Genomic DNA, 26416 nt, shown 5'->3' on the forward strand with positions numbered 1-26416 from the left:
ACTAAAACAAAGTCCCTCCCCTGCTTAGATGGGAGTCACTACCAGGAGTTCTGAGTTCTAGCCCCAGCTGATATGCCTTTGGAGACCTCAGGTAAGTCACAATTTCTGCCTCAGTTCCCCATTGTGATGTTTGTAAGTCATTTTTAAGTGTTAAGTATTAGTAGTAAAAAGGGGGCAGACTTCCCTTTGAATTTTCAGAAACAGAAGATTCTGAGAACATAGGGGTGAACTGAGAATTTAAATTCACTTCTTAATGCAGCCATGCCTTGTGTCACCTGCCATAGCGTAGACAAGAATGAAAATGAGGTTTCTGTCATCTATGCACCAGGAGATCTGTGAGAGAAACTAGAGAACATGAATAAAAGTTTATTTAACATTCTGGTAATTCAAAGCAGTCATTTATAAGATGGATTGCCACAAGATTAGGCAATAAGAGTTCAAGTGTCCCTGAAGTCTGACTGGCAGAGTTTTACATAGGTGATAAAACTGCAGAGCCTAAAGGTGACCTGCAAAGGAAAAAAATACTACATCGGTGCCTCTGATATATGGAGAAGGCCTCAAAGTATCCTTACACTCCCACATAACCACATTTTTTCTTCTACACTAGAAATTCAGATCAGATCTCTGGTTTTCCTAGAAGGCACTATAGATCCTGGAGAACTGGTAGACTAGGACAGAGAAATCATGCAGGTGAAAGGAGACTGAAAGTTATCTCATGCAGACTGTTCGAACATAAACAATACATTTTAATTTAGTGCAAATGTCTAAAAAAATACCATGGAGAAAAGTGGTCTTTGTTGAACTTCTCATCTTCTATTCAGGACCTCCAAAAAGTTTGAGGAAATCCAGGTTAGACATCCCTGATTTTAAAAAAATACTTTATAGCCTTCTGTACATACCATAAAGCAGGAAAAAGTCACATTGTTTTTCCTCCCTCCCATTACAGGTCACTGTAGAGCCCTTCCCAGTCACAATTTTCAATATAGATTCCCCCTTGTAAAAGGATTTGGATTTTGGGAAAGCTCCTCTATTCTGTCAACATTTCAGCAGAGAGGGATGGTTTAATAAGTTACCCACAACATTTCAACCCCTTGTTATTTATGTTCCACTTTTATTCCATTCCACCCAACTTAACCACTCAAGGTAGATCACTTGGCATTCTAAAATCTCAGCAACTTCACACACTAGGAGCCCATCGGCATGACCAATGTAGGGAGTACTGGAAAGCACTGAGCTGTGAAAAATTACACCTCTAGTTCAAAATAAAGCTCTGAGCATGAAGTCATTGCATTCCTCAAGTGAGCTGCTCCAGCGAAACCTTCCTCTGCAGAGAGGTAATGAGCAGAAGGCACAATCTTACTGAAGAGTTAGTTTTCCTAGTCCGTAAGGGTGGCTGCATAGATACGAAGAAGGCATCACGTGAGCTGGAAGACTAAAAGCAGACAAATCTAAACTCAAGAGTAAGATACGTCTTGCTTATAGAACTCTTTACCCAAAACTACTCCAAGTAATTAGAACACCAAACTTAGAAAGTGTCACATTTCATTAAGTGGTCCAGCAGCCCCGGTCAAAGGGAGAGAGTGATCCAAGTTCAGACTCCTCTCCAGCAGCCCTTGATAACAGTCGGTGTAGATGGTTTGGGATTTGAGAGGATTCACATGTCTTCATCCTCTTTTTCTAAAAAGTCAGTCAAGGTTCCGTTGTCTACAGGAATTAATAAATACTCCACTCCATCTGTTCCCTGAAAACAGACACACACTGTCAACGCAGGACTGTGGCAAAGAAACTGCACCGGTGTAAAATGCGACATGAGCCACTAGACAACACTGTTACAAACAGCGCAGATTTGACACACCAACATGGCCTTATGTAGTGAGATGCCCAGCCAGGTCAGCGTTCAGTGGTACTAACTACAATATTAATCCAGAAACATTTCCCTAGCATGCCCACAAGAGAAAAAGCACATTGAAATAATCAGCTCATATCTGCTTTGGGAGACAAACCCCAAAGCTTTAGAAGACAGCTGACTCAATTACCCTTGCATATTACACGAGAGAGTGGGAGCAGTCCCTACTTACTTCACTTTACTTAAATGACTTACACAGAGGGACACAGTCTAATAGAGAAAAGTGGCAACAGGAGTTCTTCAGACATTTATCAGCTATAATGCGGTAGTGATAATGCAGGCAGACATCACAGTACAACTGTGCTTAAGCAAAGTTCTGTTAAGTTCCCCAAGGGTGTAATGTGCCTCTATTCACTCCTCTGATCTATGTCCCTCAAGGCCAGAGCCCTGTGCTTGCCTCCTGTTGTTAAGTCAGTTTGCAGCTAGAAGATCCTCTACACAGAGCTCTGGGTTTGGGAGACCTGGGAATGCAGCCTTGTTGCTGGAGCTGGCTAGCAGTCTCCATTCTGGGGACTCCAAGAACAGACTTCAAAGCTTGCTAAATAGTCTCTTCTAGTTATCCAAATGCTTCAGATTGCTCCTCGAAATCTTCAGGTAATCAGGGTTCCACTGAATACCCAGAGGAGCTCTGTGTTGTTAAGTAACTAAGCTATGTTGCACTTTCTGCAGTCTCTTTCCATTACACAGAAAGTTGAGAGGCCTGCATGCAAAAGCAGGTAGCATGCTATAGGCCTTCAGCCCTTCTCTAATGCACTGACCATTTGTCAGTGCTTCGAAGAGTGTACTTTGGACATGGGTACAGTTCATCTCAGGTGCTGCCCCAGTCTCAGGTAAACTCAACAGTATGCAAGTAGTGAAATAAAAAGTAAGGCCACCCCTGCAGCCACAGTCAAGATAAAGTTGCCTAGCTCACCCGCTTGGTCCGGATGAGCTTGTGGTCCCTGAATTCTGTCAGCTGAGCCCGAAGAGTCAGGTCACTGTTCACAAGGAAGGCCTCCCGACACCGCTGGTAGAAGTCTTGGAAAGATAGTCCTGGGTATGGAGAGGAGTTAAATAAATCAAGACAGCCAGCAACCAAAGCAGATCCATGTGCTCTGGTAGAGGGCAAAGTTACTTCCTCTCCTGCAATCCTGAAGGATAAATTGCACAGCTTGCTCACTATAAAGCAGCATTACTGGGACATCCAATTTGAGGAGCCCCCTTAAAAAGAGGGAGAAGGAATCTCCTGCTATTTCAGCTGTTACTCTGATCAAATTCAGAACATACATCCTGACCATATTTAATGCATTTGTCAGCCACAGCTTTGTTCCACAGATACAGCCAAGCTAAAGGGATTTCAGGAATGGAAAGTGGCAGATCTGACAGTACAAGATCCTCCATTTGGAAAAGTCAAACTTTCAGAGCACCTCAAGCGCACAGCCCAGTGTGGGTTTCTTGTTCACTGCAAGCTCCTATATTATTTTATCTTCCTAGATTATTAATACTATGCCATTTATTTGCAAGTTGCAGAGCACTACAGACATTAACCTGTAGGTATCATAGGTGGACAAGCCAGGACATAGATTATGTGGGCTGACTAAGGTCACGCAGTTAGTCAGTGGCAGAAGTGGTAACAGAACCCAAGAGGTCTCGACTCCTGGTCTCCCCTAATCAATGGATGGTGTGTGACAGTCAATTTCTTCCTTGGTTTTGTAACTCAGCCTCATGTGGAGGATTTCACTATCACCATGGGTGACAGTAAGAAGAGATCCTCTGAACTCAGCCATTCATCTGATTTCATGTCACACACCAGAACATGTAGCCCAATGCACAGCACTGGTAGAGATGCTCTGTACTAAACTCACTTTCAAGAGCCAGCAGTTTCAGTAAATCTGCTATGGCAACACACAGAAGCTGAGTTCTCCCATTTTAGCACCTTGACTGAACTGTCAATGGTGCCACTTAAGAGAAGAGAGGAAATGCCACATGCATTCCTACATCAAACACCAGGTACCTGGGTAAGATGGGTTATCCTTGTTCTCCAGATGATACTGAGCCAGCAGTCTGAAAATCCCTCTATAGGGAAAAAAAAATTTTTTTTTTTGGAAGGCCATTACAGAAATGTTAAACAATTTTTCTTGAACAGAGTCTTGTGTGTATGCAGCAGCTGGAGGAAAAGACTTGCTTTCCAAGAGCCATTAATTCAAAGTGGTCCCATTCCTCCATCATGTAAGGACTACTGATCACTTGGAACCCAAGTTAAACAATCAACTTGAAAAGTGTCAGAAAGCCGATTGTTCTATAGAACAAAGCCCAAATTAAGTTATCATTCCATAGAGCCCAGGAGACAGGACTCAGGAGTACACCCATGTAGTCACCTAATTCTTTTATTGTTGCCCACTATAAGCAAGAAATCAAAAATGGCAGGTCACACTGCAATGCAAAGCAATTCTGTAGTTCATACATTGCACTGCAAAAACCAACCAATATGCTGGTCATGGAACCTGCCTCCTTTCATCCAGTTAGTAGTATTCACTATGAGTTACAGAAATAACAAGCTTGACTTTCTTACTCAAATAAGATGCAAACACAGAAGTCACTTAATTATTCTCTTTTTCCCTGCAGGTTTTCAGATTAAAACTTTGAATTTGTATTTTAAAAGAGTCTGAGGTGGATTTAAGGTGGAAAGTCTTAGATGTTACCAAACCCCATCCAAGGGATGGCTGTCAACACATACACAGGCTCCTCCATGGACAAAAGCAAGCTGTCCGGTATTGTTAGACTGTGTCTGTAGCCACCCACTCTATGTGCAAATGCAGCAGGAACTGCTATTGAAATTGAGATTGAGTTGTGTCTGTGTGGTGATAGAAGCACCAATACAGGAAGCCAGATCCTCCATTTTTTTATTTGTATGGCAAGATTCTTGGTTGTTAGAATGAAAGGTCTAGTAAGCCACGCCAGCATACTAGCTATCTATTTTCTGTAGTGCTGTACATCAGTGGCTCCCATACTACAGTCCATCGTGAACTTGCTGATCTCTTGGTGAGGACTCTACATGTTGTCTCCGTCTGCTAAACAGCACGGAAAGCAGCCGAAGTTATGCTGGTTTCCAAAGTTGCAGTTGCTTACATGGGAAAAAGAAAAGGAGTACTTGTGGCACCTTAGAGACTAACCAATTTATTTGAGCATAAGCTTTCGTGAGCTATAGCTCACTTAGGTGTAGCTCACGAAAGCTTATGCTCAAATAAATTGGTTAGTCTCTAAGGTGCCACAAGTCCTCCTTTTCTTTTTGCGAATACAGACTAACACGGCTGTTACTCTGAAACCTTACATGGGAAAGTAACAGCTGCCACAGGAACATTCTGCAATACTGAATGGGCAGGGAGAGACTCTGCAAGACAATCTCTCCAGGAAGCTGTTCCATATTCTCTCTCTCTCTCCCCTCCCCCCAACCCCTCTCCCCAGGAGGTAGGCTAGCAGCCTTTGCAATTCCCCAGCTGTAAGGGCTGTCACCTTGCTCCTTCACTATAGAGCACATTTCAGGGAGTCAGAAAGAAGGGCTGAGAGAGTGGGTGGAGATTCCCTCAATTCCTCACCCATCAGTGACTCACTAAGCAGTCGGAAGAGGGGCACTTAGCAGAACACCAATTCCAAGTCATTGTGTATACAGACTCTGCTGGCACTTCAATATTTTGCATTCTAAACTTCCTCCAGCTAGACTGAGATCCACACTGCTGAGACAGAGCCAACGGGGACCTTGCTTTCCAATTATGAGAAAAGCGAGATGAAGGATGGCATGTGGTTAAGGAACTGGACTGGGACTCAGGAGATCAGGGTTCAATTCAAGCTCCACCATTGACTTCTTAATGACACCAGGCAAGTCACTTAATCACTCCATGTCTCAGTTCCCCATATGCAGAGCCCTGTGCAGATAAAAATGTATATCCGCGGATATAAATCAGTATCTGCAGAACCACAACAGCAAAAGGAGCAGAACATGGGGTCGCCACTCCCAGGAGCCAGCACGCCGCATCGGCAGCTCCTCCAGCGCGGGTGCACTGCCTGCAGCCCCGCCCCCACCCCTTCCACGCAGCTGTCTGCATCTCCAGTCTGGGGGTGTGCACCACTTGCACACAAGAGCACAACCAGGCACAGCTGCCTGTGAGCCCAGTGCCCAGCCCAGTGGGCACGGCTGGGAGCGGTACAGCTGCGCTGGAGGAGCTGCCAGCGTGGGGCACTGGCTCCTAGGAGCAGCGCCCACATTCGGCTCCTTTTGCTGCTGCGGTTCCCGCGAAAGCGCTGAGGTTCTGCGGATACCGATTTCTATCCATGGATATAAATTTGTATCCACGCAGGGCTCTACCCATATGGAAATTGGAGATGACAGCCTTGTCTCTCTCACCCTTTTTGATTCTTATCTGTAAGATCTTTGGGATTGGGACTGGGCCTGTCTCTTACTACACGTACACACAACACCTAGCACAATCTTAACTGGGGCTTCTAGCTCTTAGAACAATAACGTGATAGTATCTTACCTGGCATTGGGAGTGAGACTCTGCAAGACATGCGTTAGGGAGCTCAGAGCCAGAGACCCAGACTGCTGCACTAAGAGCGAGTTCTCGTAGGAGGTTTCTTCCAGGTAGGGACTAAAAGTGGTTGTTTCATACCAGAGCCAGTTATAGAGGCTTTGTTTTGCCTGATCCCACACTAGACACACACACACAAAAGGGAAGAAAGGATGGACAGGGTTGCAGATTTAGCTTCTCCCAGTCATACAATATAAAACATTTTAAGGTCTAGTGCTTAGTGCAGCAGCACAACCTTAGAGCAGTGGTTCAACCTTTCCAGACTACTGGACTCCTAAAGCCCAAGTCCTGCTGTGTGGGGTCCCGGGCAATTGCCCTGCTCGCTACCCCCGAACACCAGCCCTGCACTTGCAACCCCTCTAAACCCGTCCCATACCCCCGGAAGACCTCTGAGTACCCCTATGACATACCCCTGGTTGAGAACCACTGCCTTAGTGAATCCGCACTTATATAGAGCAATATTATTTACTCCGCCATTTACACTCAGAGTGAAACGTTCTCTGTACCAAAGAATTTACACGCACTCTGCACACATCCCCTTTTCCATTCCACTTTCAGTTAGAAGCTATAAGATAGCGCCAGTCTGAACAACGTGGGGTTTGAACCAGTGGTTCGGCAAAGCATTAGTACTCTATAGATAATCTGACAGTGATTGGCAGCTATAGTTGAGTGTTTGTACAGCCCCATGGGCAATGGGGCTCATCTGATCACGGCCTCCAGGTGCTAATCGAAAGATACATGTACATTACGCACACACGGGGCAGAGATATGGCAATGCAAGCAATACACATAGTGCATTTAACAATCCCAGAAGGGTGGTTTTCCTGGAAGCACAGTGGAGGAGACCAAGGCCCTGGGACTCACTGAGTGGAGCATTGATGTGATCGATGGAGGCGATGAGGTGGACATTGGGCAGGGATGCTAACTGTGCAAGAATTTGCTGGCTTTTGTCTCCTCTCAACATCTTGCTGTCCAGGTTATGGATGAGGAGATAGAGCTCCAAGGAAGAATCTACAAAGGGGGGAAAAAAACAGCAAGGGAACAGTCACACTAAGGAGCCGAACTAAGAGTGAAGAGATTCCTCTTTCTCACTGTGGTTTGAGTGCAAGCCAGTCCTGTCAAATCCCCTATGCACGTCCGTCCATCATTCAAGTGTCAGAGGACTTTCCCCTTCAGGTTACTAGGCCCTGCGGATGCCAATCAGCCTGTATTTCAGGGCATCTGAAATATTTTACACAAGTTCTTTCCACTGTAGCTCTCAACCCCCGCTTCACTTGCTCATAATCTGTCCAGAAGTTTCTCTTTTGGGCTAAAGCTTTTTATGCCTTTAGTTCTGAGCCTCTACACCAGTGATTTTCAAACTGTGGATCATGACCCAGTCCTGGGTTGCGGAATGGAAGAGATTAGGTCACGGTGGCTCTGGTCAGCACCGCCAACCGGGCCGTTAGAAGTCCTAGGTGGTGGTGGTGGGGTGAAGGGCAAGGGACTCCGCATGCTGCCCCTGCCCTGAGCACTGGCTCCACACTCCCATTGGCCAGGAAACAGCCAATGAGAGCTGGGGGAGTAGGGGGTGCCTGTGGGTGAGAGCCACGCAGAGCTGGACCTGCTGTTGTCCGCTTCCGGGGAGCAGTGTGGTCTCCGGTGCCAGGACAGACAGGAAGCCTACCTTAGCACCCCTGCTGCGCCACAGACTGAGAGCCGCCCGAGGTAAACCCACGCCCCAATCCCCTGCCCCAGCCCCGAGCTCCCCCAAACCCAGAGTCCCTTCCTGCACCCCAAACCCCTCATCCCTGGCCTCACCCGAGCCCGGACACCCTCCCGCACCCCAACCACCTGCTCCAGCCCTGAGCCCCCTCCCACACCCTGAACCTCTTATTCCCAGCCCCACCCTGCAGCCCTCACCCCTGCACCCCAACCCTCTGCCCCAGCCCAGAGCTGCTCTCACACCCCAAACCCTTCATCCCCAGCTCCACTGGGTCACGGGCATCAACAATTTTCTTCAACTGGGTCGCCAGAAAAAAAAAATTTGAAAACCAAATAAAACCCTCCCACTCACAGAGGATCTGATCCAAAGCCCACTGACTTGAACAGTAATCTCTCTCAACATGCCTTTAAGGAGCTCTGTGTGGGTATGCCTATACAGTGGCTCGGAGATGTAATTCCCAGTGCAGGCAGAGGTACACATGCTAACCTGAGCAGAGCGGGGTGGCAGTGGTGGGCAGCTAGCCTAAGCAGCCAAGTATGATCATGCCCGAGCCCCTGGGTATGTACTCCAGGGGCTAGCCCTGGTTGCCACAGAAACTGCTATTTTTAGATGCTAGCTTAAGCAAAGATAGGGCTGTATATCTACCCAAGCTGGGAATCGCATCTCCCAGCTGCTGCGAAGATGTACTTTAAGACTTTTTGACACACACAATGCAAATGGATGAACATTCAAAGTTCAAACTTAGCCTGTGGCTGCTAAAGCTCCCAAAGAAACAGCTGCTTGGCAAGCCCAGTAAACTGCCTGACAAACCATTAGCCAATTATAAATTCTGTTTTGTGCAGAAACCAAGTAGCTACTCAACTGCCCATGGCTCTGGGAGACAGCTAGAGTTTAGCACCTGTGATGCTGCATAAAAACAGCTACAATTGGGGACCTGCCTCCAGCCAGCCAGCCAACCTTTCCCCTACCCACTCTCTGTAGGAAAGCACAAAGACAGATGAAGGATGAACATCTGCGGGGTGGAAGATACATGAGTTAAGGCTCCAATGGCAACATCATATATGGACAGATGTAGACACAAAATTTAGCTACTGGGACTGTACACACACAGCATACAGCTATACGGTTACATATGAAACTCAGCAAGCACTCTGTATATGACAGGACCCATTTAACATTGCTTTTAGAACGTGAACTCCCACTTCCTACTTCGTTTGCTCAAAACAGCCATCAACAACAGAGGGGTCTGCATACATTAAGTTACATCGCCAGTCACTTTCAGCCAATTAGACCTCGTACATTCAAAGCTCAATCCAATGTCCACTGAAGCCTATGGCAAGCCTCTTAGGCCGGGGTTTTCAAAGGAGCTTAAGGGAGTTCAGCCCCCTACTCCCATTAAATGTCAGTGGTATTTGGGCATCTGGGCTTTTTTGAAATTTTCAGCTCTCTTGGCTTCAATGGGTGTCGTTCAGGCCCTCAGGCAACCAGTAAGAACCTCCTTCTCCCACCCACCCCCAAACAAAAAGTTTAGATTTTACCCATATTCTGTTCTATCAATGAACTTACAGCTGATGAGATATATGGCACAAACTCCTCCAATGAACCAAGTGAAGAGACTAAGCACTCAGTAGAGCAGACGTGAGGCTCTCGTGCTCATTGTCAGAACGCTCATTTTCTCACCTTTCCTTGGCAACACGTCTAAGCTAACATGCTGAAACTGAGGAAAGGGAATGCTGTATTTCCAGGCATTCAATTTCAAGATACCTTCACATATTTCACAACAAAGAAGCCAGCACCCTGGTGCACTTACGCATCTATTCAGAGAACTATGTATATTTTCCAGGAAAGCCACAAAAATCACAATACAGGAAACAGAACAGCAAGAGTCAACACATAGATTGCAACTGAGCAAGTCAGAAGTGTATGTGATTTCAAGGAAGACACCAGACTTGCACAAGCTTTTCCAAGATCAGAGAGAGTCTAAGCTTTAGGGCACCTGCTCAGCCGCTTTACCTTCTTTAAATCTTTTCATGATCAAGTCTAACTGATCCATAGGGCTGCGGAAAGTCCCCACATGATCCAGCACCTCCTCTGTTATGGAGTTCAGAATCTGTAACAGAAAAGTGCAAAATCATTATCATCCTGAGGGACTTCTGATAACTATGGGCTTAATACCAAATCTAAGAGTTGGGCCTCAGCTAACACCAAAGATTTGCACCAATTCCAGCTGTCTGTGACCAGTTGTCAGCATAGCTGCACATAGTGCAAACCCCTAGGGTAGTCAAGGTAAGTCATGATTTTCTCTGCTTGAAATGGGAGTAGGTTGCATATTATGGGATACCTCATCTATACTCGGGAGTTTGCACTAGTTCAGGTACAGCAATGACAGGTACACCAATCCCTAGCATGGCCAAAGTTTCTTTAAACTCAAGGAGAAGTGAGAACAGGGAATGCTATTCATTGAGGAGTCTGTGTTTAGAAACTGGGAAAGCTTCCTGTGGTCTACACTAAATGTTTTGTATTGGAAGATTTTAGTGGCTGCGGATAACAAGCAGCAACTTAAAAACCTCACAAGCTTTGTCACACTTACTGATTTCACAGTGATGCTGGGGAAGAAGCCATTGACAACAAGGTGAACAGAATCCTGGAGCAGAGAGGTACGAAACTTCTCCAATAAATCTCTCTTTGAGCCCAGTCCATAAAGCACAATACTGAACCCCAGGCTGCAGCAAAGAGAGCAGATTAAAGGAATCAAACCGAGAGGTCCTAGAATCTCACATCTGTGTCTTCATTACGTGAAACAATCTGATCCCCTCTCCTCCTACAATCTTTTAATTCTAAAGAGTCAATCAAGTCCAGGCTACTTCAGCTTGCAGCCAGCCAATCCCTCAGTTTGTAGGGGTTTGAGATGAGCGGGTATGGTCATTCCATGTAATGAAAAGGAGTGTTTGTCAGCATATTCAAGACCTGGGAATTTGCTGTCCTACACAAGAAAGGGACGCTTGTCTGAAGACTATCAGCATATAAATCTAGGACCTCTGAAACAGCGCAGACTAACATGGCAATTGCTCACAAAGCCACTGCACAGGCCCCTCCAACAAGCTATTCAGGCACAGTACATTCAGCTTTTCCCATGAATCACAGCAGCTATGAGACAGTAAATGGAAGCCTACCAGTTGCTTCTAATGTGTCTTTTCTAGCCAGGTCAAAGGTCATGATTTCAAAATCAAGACATGCTATTCTAATACTTGTGATTTAGCCTTTAATTATCCAATGTAGTGAGAGACAGGCAGATACAGGGATGCTTTAGGACACTGCAGATCACAGACCTCTTATGAGGAGAGGCACAGCATCTCAGGCTCAAAGGAAGAATGATGAGTCAATGGAAGAGGCAAGAGTGGGTCAGATCCCAAGGTGCTGCGCACAGACAACTCCCACTAACTTCAGTGCAAGCAAGCGAGACCTCTCTGGATTTGACCCAGTGAGAATATTTATTGTAAACCTAGGTCGCTCTTACTCCCCACATATAGTATCTTCCATCGCCAACTGCTCCCTGTCACACCAGCCTGCCATCTTTCCTCACATTATCCCATATGCCTGGGCCTGTCCCATGAACCATGACACCGCAATTTCCTCCTTGCACCACACTCCTTTCACAAAGCCTTCTAGCACTGATGTCCTCCCATAAGTCTGCACCTGCCCTCCTCTGTGCTACTAGCCACTGTATCCTTTGTCCCAGTTAGGATCGAATCCTCTAGAGGCAGGGACCTTGTCTTCTGTAAAGCACCATGGAACCTTAGAGCTCAAAGCAACACTCATTAAATATAATGGAAGCGTGCCCCCACCCCTGCTCACTCTCTCACAAATTGACACAGAATTTGAGCTCCTACAGTCCTCAACAGACTCGGCACTTTTCTTCTTGCAACTATTAACTATTAGATCCCTCAAGCTAAGAAAGCTCACTACTACGCTACTGAAGAAAACCAGATTTTATGGAAAGTGGTACTGGTGATTTGCTAACAGACTTGTATGCTCTAAATGGTCTTTCCCCCTTCTCTCATACACTCGACTGTTTATAAAATATACTAATGAGCACTTACAGCTCCCATCAACTGAGGACACTCTACACCTCTAAAAACCCCGGCTGTTCAGCTCATAGTTAATTTTGCAATACTTGTCTCACAAGAGATGCATTACACGGACTTCACCTAAGAAATTACACCTGCTTATCCTGCAACCTCAACCCTAATTGAGACAGTGAATCATTCCATTGCCCATCTGTGGGACAATAATTTAAATTAGCAGAGGCTTTCCTGATGCTATGTTGGGAAATAATGTTCACTGTTATCTTCTTAGAGGAATCCATTGATACTTACTGTAACTGCAGCATCCATTTGGAAAACAAGGATTCGTGCTGTTGGTTTAGTTCCTTCAATTCAGCAGTGAAGGCAGGGGGAGCCTTGTTCAGGAGGACAAGCAGCGTTTGCTGTGTTTAGAAGGGGAGAATAGGACAGTCATACAGGGTTTAGGGTTGAAGACAATGACTAAACAGGTGTCTAAATATGTGCCTGGAATGTGTGACTGAACCCTTACAAACACTGCACTTCTACAGCACCTTCCATTCAAAGATCAGAGTGCTTTACCAGTATTAATTAATTAAACTACAATACTCCACTGGGAACAATTAGCCCAGGTTTGCTGATGGGGAAGGCAAATGACTTGCCCACTTTTACACAGAAATCTCTGGCTGATCTGAGAATGCTCAACCCTGTCTCTTGGTCACAGCTCATTCTGCCTCACCTTGCAGCATCTGGGCATACTGCTACTGAGACAATGGCACATTCACAGCTTCTTCTGCACCAGCAGCTGGATTTTCTCCGCTGAGCATGCTCTGGCCATAATGGATGCACCGAACCAGAGACAACCCCATTAGCATTGGGCAAGACCAGAGTGCCTGTCAATGTGGTTTGCGTTAGTTCAGTTGATTCAGTCACTAAAGGGTTAAAGTCCATGAGGTATTATGTTTAAAGAGAAGACTCCAGAGTATTAGAAAACAAATAGGAAAGAATTAACCTGCAGATCAAAACTAGTCTCACCAGAGAAAGTGTTATGAGAAATGTATTACGAATCTGCAGGGCTAGTTCAGGCTTTTAAGAGACATGCCAAAGTCCCGACGTGTAAGCTAGCAACACTACTTAAAATGTTGGCAATGAAATTGGAACTGCTGTGGCATGAGACCTATGCAGGCTTCAAATTCTCCAATTAATGCATTCACTTCCCACCCCCATGTGGCAGGAGAAAGTTTACTCTGGAGAGAAAACAGAAGGCAACTGTGCTATTTCAAATAAACACAAAGCTTTCAGAGCATCAAGCTGCCCATTAGTCCCGTTGATATCAGCAGAAGATTAAACACTGCATGTCTGGATTTCCCAATACACAGGAACGTTCAATTTAACTACCTGGAATCCACCAGAGTTTTCCCTGGGTAATGCATTATGCACAATCCAGGCAGCAGCCAGCAGGTAATCCGAACACATGTGTTTTGGTAACATGGAGTGAGACCGATAACCCCAGACACAAAAATCTTAGGTATTCACCGAACAGACAGCAGGCACCAGCAGCACCTGTTTCTCTGAGTCCCTGCTCCGAAGAGGCCACCTCTAGGGACGAAGGGATCATTCATTCTCCATGATACATTCAATCCACAGCCTCTCCATGGGGAGTGTCAACAAGTGGCACATTTGAGTTTTGTTTTGTTTTTTTTTAAGAAGCCACCAGAGTTAGATGTGGAGGCCTGTCTACTGGGAACCAGATTGGGACAACACTCCCTTTCACACATATATATAGAGGCCACTGAATAGCTGCCAGATAGTAACATTTCTGGCTGCCCCCAACCTGGGTGGGATTTGAATCACAAACCCAGAGCTGAAATCTTCCCCCACACCATTAATACTCCCCTCAGCTCATCTGGGGGAATAGATGGGTTTTTACTTTTAACAAATTTGTTCACAAAAGGCAGACTTCATTGCTGCCCTCTATTTGTATCATCCCCTTCTACCTCCCCTGCATCCTGAATTCTAGCGATTTCAACATTCAACCGACCTATTAGCCAGCACCTACGACACATTTCCCTCCTCCCCACAACAGTTTCCCCACTGTTGCTACCACTTTCCTCAGCTCCAATGGTGGGAGCACTAGAGCAGAGAAGGCGACAGCAGTTTAACCACTGTGTCACCTGACCCGACTCAGAGTAGCTGTACAAAGCATAATAGTTCAAACACCAATGGACTGTTGGCACAAGTCTACCCTAGGGCTCCCGCCACTGCTAGCACCAGTAAAGCTGATCTGGTAGTAGCAACAGTGGGAAATTTCAGGGGGCGAAAAAGTCCACCACAGACAAGGCCTTCCGTTCTGAAGATGGTTTCATCTGCTACAAACTGTACCTGATCCAGCTTTCTTTTCTGCAGCTTCTGAAGGGTTCGATCGGAGGTTAGAACTTTGGAACTACTGTGTGCCTCAAAGTATTCTTCCACCAGGTTGCTCTGAAAAGGCAGAGCGAAATGTCAGTCTCAGGTAGGTTCTGTGGGCTCTCTCTCTCTCCCCACCCCACTCTCTCGACTCAAATTGCTGGGTTAGGATGCCACTTTACAGCCACACCTGCTCCTCAGTTCAGAGGGGATGGGGTTGAGGAGAAAACCTAAAGCAGAGATGCCAACCTCGCTCTCAGACTTTTAGGAATGTTTATGAAAAAGATTTGGGAGGAATTAGGGAGGCTCTTTTGACCTCTTCCCCCCCCCGCACCGCATCTGTTGGAAAGCGGGAGGGACTGAAACCCAGCCCCAAACACGACGACAGAGTGTAGGAAAGCTGCCCTCATATGCCACCTATGGCCCTTAATTCCTTGGCCAACGCTAGGTCTGGACCTCCTTCCCAGAATAATCCTCCTCCATCATGTTCCTGCTCTCCTCCTCCTGCCACTTCTCCCCTGCTGTGAGGGTCTGACAGGAGACAAGCCGCAGCCATTGTTAAGTGTGGTTTGGGATGCCGGATTCACCACCCACACCACAGGCAGCATGTTGTGTTCTAACTGCCCTTTGTGGACCCTGCTGGGTTACATGGAAGTGCTCTAGGTACCTAAAGCGCATGAACAGGGTGGTGAATCCAGCCCCTCTAGCCCCACTGAGGATCGCTGTGGCTTGCCTCTTATCAGACCCTTGATGTGCTGCAGGCATACATGCCACAGTCCAGCGGAAAACAGTGTCCCACGCAGCTGCACCACTATTTGCTGTGTTCCCATCAGATCTGAGTGCTGGCAGGTGACAATTATTTTAAAAATAAGTGCATTTCCAAATTTAGTAGATTTAAACCTGAATTAGTAATTTTATAATTACACATGAAAATTGGGAGGATTATGGAAAATTAGAGAGGGTTGGCATCTCGGCTAAAAGTCTCCTCGAAGGCAGATTTTACACAGTCAGGTTGCCCAACTTCAGGGAAGGAAAATGCAGAGATATCCTCCAGCAGGGCAGAATGAGAAGGCTGCAATTTAGATGGTGTGGGGATCCCTGGCACTGGAGAAGAGACCACACAAAGTTAAGTACCGGGGCAAAAAAGTGGCATGCTTTTTTTTTTTTTGCTGCTAGATGAAATGCTGCTGCTATTTCTTCCTCGACACTATGTGATATCTGTGGGTGACAACTGGGAAGTATCTGAAGAAAAGGCACTGAGAAATAAGAAATGGGTTAGCGGTCTCCTCGCATGCACACACTCAACCTCCAGCTGGAAAAACTAGGAAGCCTTCCTTTCTGTAAAACAGGAGCAGCAAAAAGCACCTTTTTGTTCTGAACTGAGCCAGGAAGCTCTTTGCCACAGCTGGCCATGATCCAGCCTGTGATTTGGGCGCCCGGGTTTTACTGTCACCAAGCATCTCTGAACCTTTCCTATCAGGGTTGTATTTCCTCCACACTCACCATCAGTTCCTCCTTCAGTTTCTTAGCTGGTATTTTTTTGGAAGCAGGAGTAGGAGCTGCTCTAGTTTTACTTGGGGTCTTTTGGTCCAATATGACATCACTGGTTTCTTTGTGGTCCTTTTCCTCTTCCTCCTCCTCAGAGCATGAAGCAGAATAGTCACTCTCGCTGTCTGAATGCAAGCTTGGAGCTAAGTGGAAAACATTTGAGAGCTGGTAATATCTTTTTACAGAGAGACCTTATTACACATTTCCTGTAGCCTAGGTCTCCTCTTACACATTGTCTAACCTCTTCCAAGCATCCAAATCCTACTCTGGTTTCATAGCCATCGTGCTACCCAAAAAAAATCCATTCTACATTGACTTGAAAATATGCACACTGCTCTCTTTCCCCCATCTCTTTCCAATTATTTAGTAAGGCTCTGCAAATTGGCACAAGCCTCAAAGTACGGCTCGACTCTGAAAAGTGACTCTAAAAAGGACATTGTGGAATTCCATGTTTCTCTTAAAGACTCTACATCAGTCTGTACTAGTAAGAAGAGTTATTCCACCTGCCAGCCCTCTAAACATAGGTTGGTTCTTTCTGGCTGACGTCACCACTAGCAAAAAAGGCTTTGCCATGGGAATTTTATTAACAATTCTGTTGATTCAAGAGCAAGAACAGAATCTGGCTCACTCTTTCATGGCTCTGAAGTGCTAAGGAGTATTAATTTTTTTTAAAGCGCAAAATGTTCAAAAGCACACAAATGACTTAGAAGACCAAGTCACTTTTGAAAATGAAATTTAGGTACCTAGGATCCTGAGATCCACTGACTGTCATTTAGGCACATCTGAAAATTTCACCTCAGCCTAAAAAGTGACCAACTATCTTTATGCAGAGTGCAGATCCCATGACAATTTAACACAAACTACACACAAACCCAATTGCAAGAACATAAAAGAGATCTTCATTTTCTGAATTATAGTAATCTATAAACTTCCCAAAGTGAGGTTCACACAATCTTACTGGAATGGAATTTTTACTAGAAATTTCATATATTTCTACTACATATGAATAAAGCCCGAACAACTGAGCTTGTCAGATTAAAAGCTAATTTGCTTAGCTCAATGGTTCTCAAACTTTTGTATTGGTGACCCCTTTCACACAGCAACCCTCTGAGTGCGACACCCCCCACCCTATAAATTAAAAACACTTTTTAAAATATTTAACACTATTATAAATGCTGGAGATGTAGCGGGGTTTGGGGTGGAGGCTGACAGCTTGTGACCCCCTGCATAATAACCTCACAACTCTGAGGGGTCACGACCCTGTTTGAGAACCCTTGACCTAGCTCAATTTACTGTCACAGATACACGTTTTAACACATGTAAGAACAGGACATAAAAATCTCTCCCACACTGATCCTGCACACTTGAAGCCAGCCAATGACTTTAAATCATCTACTGTAGATATAGAATATTAAAATCCCTGCCACTCTGAAAAGCTTAACAGCTTCTTAAGTCAGTTCAAGTGATTACGGCTGACAGACACAAACTCCCAGCCTTCAGAGGACAGAGATTAGAGAGTCTAACGGAAGAACTGAATTCCACATATTTAGTAAAGCATCCGCATGGATGGGATTATTTACATGGTTTTACCCGCTGAGATAAAGTCACTGAAGAAAGATTAGGTGCTGCCACTCACACCCCAACACCTCAGCAACAGTTCCTTGCAGTGAAGGAACTATGTATCCCAAAAACTGGCTCAGTAAAGATGGCTATTATGCTAATTTGACCTCGGAGTCACTTGAATTCTCTATGCAGACAGCAATGTCCTTGAAGCACCCATGAGGAGACAAGAACGGCCCTACTGGGTCAGACCATCTAGCCCAGTATCCTGTCTTCCAACAGTGGCCAGTGCCAGGTGCCCCCGAGGGAATGAACAGAACTGGTAATCATCAAGTGATCCATCCCCTGTCGCTCATTCCCAGCTTCTGGCAAACAGAGGCAAGGGACACCATCCTGCCCACCCTGGCTAATAGCCATTGATGGACCCATCATCCATGAATTTATCTAGTCTTTAGCTGGAACTCAGACAGCAGGTTTTAAGTAACAGAAACACCAGTAGTCACCCTAAGCTTTTACTTATCAATGCTACTGTACTCCTGTAAACTGGAGCTTACTGCAAATGGTTCTCCTTACCTGTCAATCTCTTCCTGAGTCTGTAAGGTGTTGTGGACACAAATTCATTCTTTTTACTCTGCAAGAGCACAAGTATGTTAGAAAAGTCACACATTCCCTACCAGTAGCAACACTTTTCTAGGCAAGGACCCAGCGTTTCATTTCTGAGCTCTCTCTTTCAGCTGGCAGGGACCTGGGAATGTTTGGAAAAGGGGATTCCTTGTGGAAGGTGACCACCCCCTGAGCCCATGGGGCCAGATTCCCAAAGAGGAATCCCCTGAATTGAACACAGGACAGAAAGGCTGTGTATGTCTTTGTCTGTAGGGAGGTCCTCCCAACTCCCAACCAGGATGCGGAAAATTCAGAACCCCTTACCCCCTGAAGAAGCCACGTGGAAGTGATGACAATGGTAATACTTCTGCCAGACAGAGCCAGGATGTGCTAGGTCACATATTCTACTCACCAAAGTCACTTGGAGTTCCCATAAGAGAGCGACTAGCAAAGCCTAACAGAGCACCCAGAACAGGCTAGCAGAGTTGAGAAGCCCCACAGCAATGTAATGTGTCTGAGGAGCACTGAGCAGTTTGGTTCAGTCACTGTCCGTTTAACCCAGTTAAACAGATTATTTCTGTTTTGTGAGGGAAGGAGGTATGATTACGTCTTATGTCCAAAAGAGTTTAACTTTAGAACGACACAGGATGTGCAGAGCCACAGAGCCTTCTCATCAAGTTAAACACAATATATTATCAGGACATCAGGCAAAGGACTAAGGACAATTTTGCAGAGATATAAACAGATCCTCCCATGGCAGGGCCCTAGTAGGTTTCAAGACTTTTTTGTAGCTTTGGACCTTGGTAGCACATTGCAAGTGCAGGTCTACTCTTAAAGTGACTATGTACAAATGCCAGTCCAATCATCTGTGCATGTTCAGTTGCATCAATTTACTTCGTGTAATAAGTATGAGGTTTTGTTTTGTTTTTTGCTTTGTATTCCTGTTAGCAAGCAAAGCCAATACAGATCTGAAAGAGGAAGCTGGGTTCTGCTGCAAAAACTGTAAACCAAGTTCCAATTGTAGAATCTTTATTACTGATAACTAACCCAGAAAGAACACAGCCAGACTCAGATTCCAGGCTGAGTTTGCAATAATTAGAACTGTGTAGATCATATGTGGAACCATGATGCCATCTTTTAGACTCACTTTTCAGATTAGAATGGCTCTTCAAATATGCTTCAAAGCACTGCACACACCTACAGTATGGTGCTATATAAGAAATCATCACTGGAGTCTGGTCTCCATCTATTTCCCAGCATTCACTTCATGAACTCCCACGGGGCAGTCCTGCCCTGATGCAACTTCAGCAGACTTGCAAAGGCTGAACTGAATTATGGAGACTAAACTACCCTCTTACCTCTAGGCTGTCCATCTAGTTCAGAGTTGAAAGAAGTTGGTGGGGCAGCCTAGAGGAAAGCTTGCATTGCTACTGCATGAAGTTTGCCTGTTTTGTACTGTACCCAGGAGGACTTCGGTCTCATCAATCTGGTATCTTTCCCCAGCATTACATTCATATTACTAGCGGACAATAAAGTGACCAAGTGCTAATGAGTCACCACAGTTTGCAGCATTTCTGGAGTGCTGACACCCTCCAGTCCTAAAATGTAGACAATTTCCTTCAGCAAGTTTTACAAGCTGCTGGGAATCTACCCTTTAATATGCTATTAAATGCTATGTCAAACATGTCCAGTTGGGTGAGGCAAGGGAACCATCTCTCACCCATGCTAATTAGTCTGTCAAACCTACTGATCTGCATGTTCACTCTAAAGCCCATAATCCAAGATCCTCATTTGCGGCAGTTCTAGCACTCATTTAAACCATTCCCTGCTTCAAAATGGAGACATCTGCATCGTGAAAATCCTAGGGAGGTGACGGGTGGGGAGAAGCTCTTCGCGCCCCATCCCCCAAGATAATCTGATGGTTTGTATTTTAAAATAAGATCAAACAAAAAGCAGTCAGTCACTCACTCACCTTCAGCTGGGCTTTGTTCGAAGCAGAGTACTCTGTAAAGCAAAATGAAAGTACCATATATTTCCAGCACTGCCAACTTCTACAGACATGGGCACAAGATGCTCATGTTTCCCCAAATAAGAAATCCAGGCATCTGCTATCAGTGTCTCAGAGATACTGTTCCTGCATGTTAACTCTCTGGCCAGTCACCCTCATGGGTGCAAGGTGCAGCAATCCGCAGCTGCCCCAGAGGGGGGATATGCCCCAAAAAAGGGCCAGTGGTGCTACCAGCACTGGTGGCTTTAGCCAGGGTCCATGGGTACTGGGGACTGACAGGAAACCTTGAGTGAGCAGGAAGGGGGTAAGGATTTAGGTAGAGTGGGGAAGGAGTGGGACAGCAAGCGAGGCTATTCTCCATGACTAGTCCAGCAAAGAGCTGTGGTGTGGGGCAGGACGGGGAGCCTGAGCCAGCCCTGGGGTAGGGGTGCCCAGTTCTTTCATTCCAGCCATTGCAGCCTGGAGCAGATAAATGCCTCCCAGGACCCCGGGGAGGAGGGAACCAGGGCTGGATGTGAGGCACGGAGAGGAGGGGATGAGGAGCAGGGCTGGCTTTGGTATAGCGCACCCATTGAACTGGGAGGCTACATCCGCTCCAGCTATCACCAGGAGAGGGCAGCTTTAGATTCCATCAAGGGCCCAACAGGAAGCCACCCACGGAGGCTGCCATGGGGAGATGCTGAACAAGCACATCTCCAGGATGGTCCGTCCCCGTCCTTCTCCAGGGCTGCACCAACCAGCGCCAGACCCCATTGCAGAACATAAGTCAGGGCCCTCCTGCGAGGGTTGGAATGCAGCAAAGAATGTTTCTTCTCCCTCCTCCCGTAGCACTCAGACAATGACAGGATAGGCCTCATGTTAACAGACTGATTGCTTCCTGGCCTGCCTACTCAAGCTCGCACACCAATCCAGGTCAAAACTCCAAAGCTAACAGGTAGGTAAGGGCGAGGGTATGGGCCTTGCTTATTCCAAAGGCCAGCTTGCCATGCCTTCTTTGTTGCGAGATGTGCCACTAGGTGTCTCGTACTGATTCTCCATTCTCTCAGCTCCCTGTGCAGACAACACCCTGCATATTTTACTCCCCAGTGCACCTGTACAGGGGCTGCCAGTCCAGTCCTGCATGGTCCTAATTAGCCCTGAATTAAAGAATTCTTAAGTGAAGTGTATGCAGCTAAGTCAAAGGAGTTACTCGACGTTACTGAGCACTGCAGCAGCAGAAGGGAGAAGTAAACACATTCTGCTCAAAGCCAGTAGGAAAAAAACAATCAAACAGCATGATCCACAAGAGAACTAGAGCACCAGGCAGACTAAGCGGCACTATTTATAAAGCCCAAAACTAACCCTAGAGTATCAAGTATGCTAGCAGTTGGACCCTGAACGCCAACCTGCTTAATTGCCATTTTTGTTGGGATACACCTGCTGGCTACTTTCCTCCAATTCACCGAAGTCTCTCAGAACTTACTTTTGCTGCTTTGAGGGGTGCTGGCTGGCTTCTCAGGATACTGGGAGGAATCAAAGGTTACATTCTTCCCTGGTGTCTGGGCTAGTTCAGAGGCTTTAAATAAAAGAGAATAGTTTCAAAATGTGATAGGCACAAAACGCACACTGGACAGCTGTGGGTTTGTCACAGTCACACACAAATAGTTCTTTGCCCAAAGTAATCTCTTACATATTAACCCCATTTCCCAACCTTTTCAAGGAGCTGCACTAGATATTTCCCTTCTTTCTCTACCTTTGTGAGTAAATTTAATACTAGTGAAAGGTTCTTCAAGACTACACTCTTCTGCTGATCCACAAGACAGGTACAGAGTTAGCCTGACCTAAGTGCCACCCTCCCAAAGGGGCCACCCTTTGAGGTGAGAAAATATTTTAGTCATGATACTTGGTCCTCTGTCTGAGGCTGCCAAACTGGACTCTGTGGTAATGGCTTATGTGTTGAGATCATCAGTCCACTGGGAACTGGACTAAACTCACATTTTATTGACTCCCTTCTGATAATTATCAGGTTGGATTGGATTTGAACTGGTGACTTGAATGCAAAAGGCTATGTATTGCAATAACAGTCTTGAGAATCTAAATTTCACTCAGGTTTCAGAGTAGCAGCCGTGTTAGTCTGTATTTGCAAAAAGAAAAGGAGTACTAGTGACACTTTAGAGACTAACCAAGTTATTTGAGCATAAGCTTTCGTGAGCTACAGCTCACTTCATCGGATGCATTCGAATGCATCCGATGAAGTGAGCTGTAGCTCACGAAAGCTTATGCTCAAATAACTTGGTTAGTCTCTAAAGTGCCAATAGTACTCCTTTTCTTTAAACTTCACTCAGTTCACTCAACTAAAACTTCAGCTGTACTAGCCAGAATCTCCACTTGGCTTGTTCTAACCCACGATGGAGCTCAAACTGTTCCAAACTTCACACTCCACCTGCAAGACTAAAGGATGAATCAGCTCAGACTCTGCTGTAGAATTATGGCATGAACAGTGGAACAGGAGACAACGAAGCCCAGCACAAAGGTTCAGCATTACAGTAAGGGAAACCCGGAGCACCAGTGGTTAAAGCCTGAATTACTGGTGACACATAATACAGTGGATGTGAACCTCTGCATTAACACATACAGAAAGGGGACCACTATAACATGAGAGCTGCCATTACAGCAGAAGCAATCACCAATATGTCCAAATCCTGAGCTTCTGTTTCTCAAAACTTTTGATATAAAGCCAATTGTAAGACACCAAAAACAGTACTTTTTAAATACAAGTAAATTACAAGGAGACTGCCAGACTAAGATTCCAGAAAGAGTTTATCCTCATGGTAATATTGAAAAGGAAAACATACCCAGCTCTGCCATCTTGCCAGAACGTTTTGGAGTCTGGAACGAGTAAATTTTACCACCACCTGCACTGGGGCCATTTCTCAAGGAATCTGTTAGAAAGCACACAAGAACGGCCAAACTGGGTCAGACCAAAGGTTCATCTAGCCTGTCTTCCAACAGTGGCCAATGCCAGGTGCCCCCGCGGGAATGAACAGAACAGATAATCATCAAGTGATCCATCTCCTGTTGCCCATTCCCAGCTTCTGGCAAACAGAGACTAGGGACACCATCCCTTCCCATCCAGGCTAATAGCCATTGATGGACCTATCTTTCATGATTTTACCTAGCTATTTTTTGAATTCTGTTATAGTCTTGGCCTCTACAAGATCCTCTGGCAAGAAGTTCTACAGGTTGACCGTGTGTTGTGTGAAAAAATACTTCCTTCTGTTTGTTTTAAACCTCCTGCCTATAATTTCATTTGGTGACCCGTAGTTCTTGTGTTATGAGAAGGAGTAAATAATACTTATTTTCTTTCTCCACACCAGTCATGACTTTATAGACCTCTTTCATATTCCCCCCCTCCAGTCATCTCTTTTCCAAGCTGAAGAGTCCCAGTCTTATTAATCTCTCCTCATATGGCAGCCATTCCATACCCCTAATAATTTTTGTTGCCCTTTTCTGAAACTTTTCCAATATATCTTTTTTGAGATGGGGCAACCACATCTGCATGCAGTATTCAAGATGTGGGCATATACCATGGATTTAGACAGAGGCAATACGATATTTTCGCTCTTATCTATCCCTTTCTTAATGATTTCTTAGTCATGGATACATAAAAAGCACCGACATATTCCTGAGCCATGGGAGTCAAGAGCAACACGTTATCATTGGACTTGAAAGGGCTGTTTATGTTATGGAAGTGGAAAAAACCCCACAAGCAGTCCAAGAACCATTAGAATTCAACCACACACAGTCAAGTTTGTGGTCACTGGGCATCAGTCCCTGAAGGCAAATAACTGTTTGCCAAACAACCCCACCACTTACATGTTACAAGAGTTTATATCTTTCCCCAGAAATACCTTCAGCACACGCCCCCAAAACAGCCACGTAGTTCTGCTCTTCCAGGATCTCCTGGGCCTCATCATCAGAAATGTTCTCAAGTTTCTTCACAAATCTCTTTACGTTGAGCGCAAGTTGAGCTCTGTCCTTCCGAACTTTAACACCTAAAATCACAGCCGCAAAACCGTAACTTCTGATAAACTAAATGTAATTATTAATTAGTAGTATTGCAGTAGTACCTTGGAGCTCCTGTCCTGGACCAATCCCCTTTCTACCGACCCCTCAAAGTTGTGCGAAGGGCTGTACAAATAGAATAAAAACTACAGACCCAGACCCAAATGCTTACAATTTAAATAACCAAAGCTGCAGTGAATGTTTCCGCTTTTAACATTCATATGGAAACTCAATACAGCACCTGTCCCAACTGCCAAATAGTGATTTGGAACTTAGACATTAACATGACTATTTTTTGGTTTCATAGCTACTTCTAGATGTCATACCAAGTTCTCAGTATCCATATAAGTGATGACATCAGTGCAATTCTGAAGTGTTAACTGCCACTGCAGAGTTGCACATATCAGGATTTGAGTCCCATAAAGTCTAAAGGGATCACACAGAACACCATAAAGAGAAACCCCAAGCCAAGTTTTTAAAAGGAGATGCTCTCAGAACATTACCGCACTGGAAATATGCAAATTGTTAAAATTCAAAAATTTCAGCACAACTAGTGATTTTAGGTGCCTCAGTTTTCAGATACTTAATACAAAATACCTTAAAGAGGCCTAATTATCAGGAAGTGCTGAGCACTTGCATTCTGAGCAATCAGACCCTGCCAGGATGAAGTTGGGCACCCAGAGGGTTCCAATCATTTTGACGACCCTGACCTTAGATACATTTCAATTATCTGCAAAACAAGGTGCCTTGTTTACACTTAATCCACCAGTACCTCCGGTATCAGAAATGTGCTTCAGAACATCTTCATCAGCCACAAACCTGGCTTCCAGGACCTTGCTTCTCTTTAACTCCAGCTGACTCATAGCAGACAACCTGCAATGCCAACAAGCGTTGGCCAGGTGCGCGGCCGGGCACTGCCCACCCCGCAGAGCGCCCCGCAAACCTGCGGCTACGCGCCCCGCTTCCAGGCAGCGGAGCCACCACGTGCACGCGGCCGCAAGAGCCGCCTTACAGCCAGGGGGCTACGCGCGGGGCTCTGCAATGGGGGGCAGGCCTGGGCCCCAGCTGCCTGCGGAACTGGAGGCTGCAGCGGCCTCGAGCCCCGCCCCCTCCCCGCGGCTCACAGGAAGCTCGGAGGCGGGTGGCACGAGCCGGAACAAGGCGCATCCTTCCAGGCTCGGGGGCGCACAGCGCGAACCTACCACCCCACCCCCCGCTTAGGGGGGGGCAAAAGGGGCGGGGACTGCGCTGCACCAATAGGAAACGCAGACGCGCGCGATCGATCTTCCCGCCGGCAAATCAACAGCGCCTCTGCCGGGCTCTTCCGCCTGTCCCAGGAGGTACTCGCCCTCAACCAACCGAGAGGGGGGGCGCGGCCAGGAAGGTGTCCCGCCCCCAGACTCCTCCCCTCTCTCGCTCCAGAGCGGAGGTGCCGAGAGCCCTGGGCGAACGGGAGGGGCGCGCGAGGCGGGCACGCGCCGCGTCGGCCCGGCTGGAAGCCCGCGGGTTCGAGGCCCGGCCCGCCTTAGCCGCGGGCGGGAGCCGGGCCCCCTGACGCTGACTGACGGACTGCTGAGCCGGGGATCGCAGCTCCGCCCGCGGGCCCGGGGCAGCGTCGCCCTGCCTGGGGCCCGAGCCCAGGGCGCGCCGGCCCCTGGGGGACGCCGAAACAAGCGCCCCGCGCGCCGGGCCCCCGCCCCCGGCGCCCTAACCCCTGTCACCCGAGCTGCGCTGCGCCTGCGAAGGCCGAGCCGTTCCCCGAGGCGGTCACCCAGGGCCGGGCGGCAGCGCGCGCTGGGGGGGGGGGGCGGTCACACGCCACAGCAAACCGCCCTGGCTCAGAGACCCTTGTAGGCTGCCACGCCTTCGGGGCGCCCTCGGCCGGGTTCCCGGGAAGAGAGGTACGGGACCTGCAGCGGGGGGGATCACTACGGCTCCCTGCCGGGCAGCAAGCCCAGCACCCAGCGACAGCCGTCAGTCAGCGCCTCCTTAAGGGCCCCCTTGCCTCAG

At 46.6% G+C, this 26416-nt stretch overlaps 1 protein-coding gene across 4 annotated transcripts; it reads right to left on the minus strand.

Annotated features, from left to right (window-relative positions):
- Positions 1 to 346: 346 nt before the first annotated feature.
- Positions 347 to 26401, minus strand: ORC2 (origin recognition complex subunit 2). Of its 4 annotated transcripts, none has more exons than XM_084642822.1 (17): positions 26317 to 26401; positions 25179 to 25279; positions 24253 to 24396; positions 23197 to 23283; positions 21825 to 21917; positions 20327 to 20358; positions 18325 to 18382; positions 16147 to 16334; positions 14620 to 14718; positions 12553 to 12662; positions 10767 to 10899; positions 10190 to 10286; positions 7336 to 7482; positions 6421 to 6592; positions 3900 to 3961; positions 2820 to 2938; positions 347 to 1741 (listed from the first exon to the last, which is right to left on the minus strand). In XM_084642822.1, the coding sequence occupies exons 2-17, from the start codon at positions 25267 to 25269 to the stop codon at positions 1655 to 1657; spliced, it is 1719 nt and encodes a 572-aa protein (XP_084498948.1). In that variant the 5' UTR covers positions 25270 to 25279; positions 26317 to 26401; the 3' UTR covers positions 347 to 1654. The 4 variants fall into 4 exon arrangements, with proteins under 4 accessions (XP_084498948.1, XP_084498949.1, XP_084498947.1 ...); XM_084642823.1 differs by lacking the exon at positions 26317 to 26401 and adding an exon at positions 26128 to 26146; XM_084642821.1 differs by lacking the exon at positions 26317 to 26401 and having other exon boundaries at positions 25179 to 25677.
- Positions 26402 to 26416: the final 15 nt, after the last annotated feature.

This window comes from Lepidochelys olivacea, assembly GCF_965140295.1.
Source record: "Lepidochelys olivacea isolate rLepOli2 genome assembly, chromosome: 11".
NCBI classification, from domain to species: Eukaryota; Metazoa; Chordata; order Testudines; family Cheloniidae; genus Lepidochelys; species Lepidochelys olivacea.

Excerpts from the sequence above, each read along its gene's own strand:
- ORC2 (XM_084642822.1), bottom strand. The coding sequence starts at position 25,269 with ATGAGTCAGCTGGAGTTAAAGAGAAGCAAGGTCCTGGAAGCCAGGTTT. Across the intron at positions 14,719-16,146 it reads AACTGAAGGAGGAACTGATG|AGCAACCTGGTGGAAGAATA; the intron begins GTGAGTGTGGAG and ends CTGCCTTTTCAG. Across the intron at positions 10,287-10,766 it reads CCAGCATCACTGTGAAATCA|ATTCTGAACTCCATAACAGA; the intron begins GTAAGTGTGACA and ends TTTCTGTTACAG.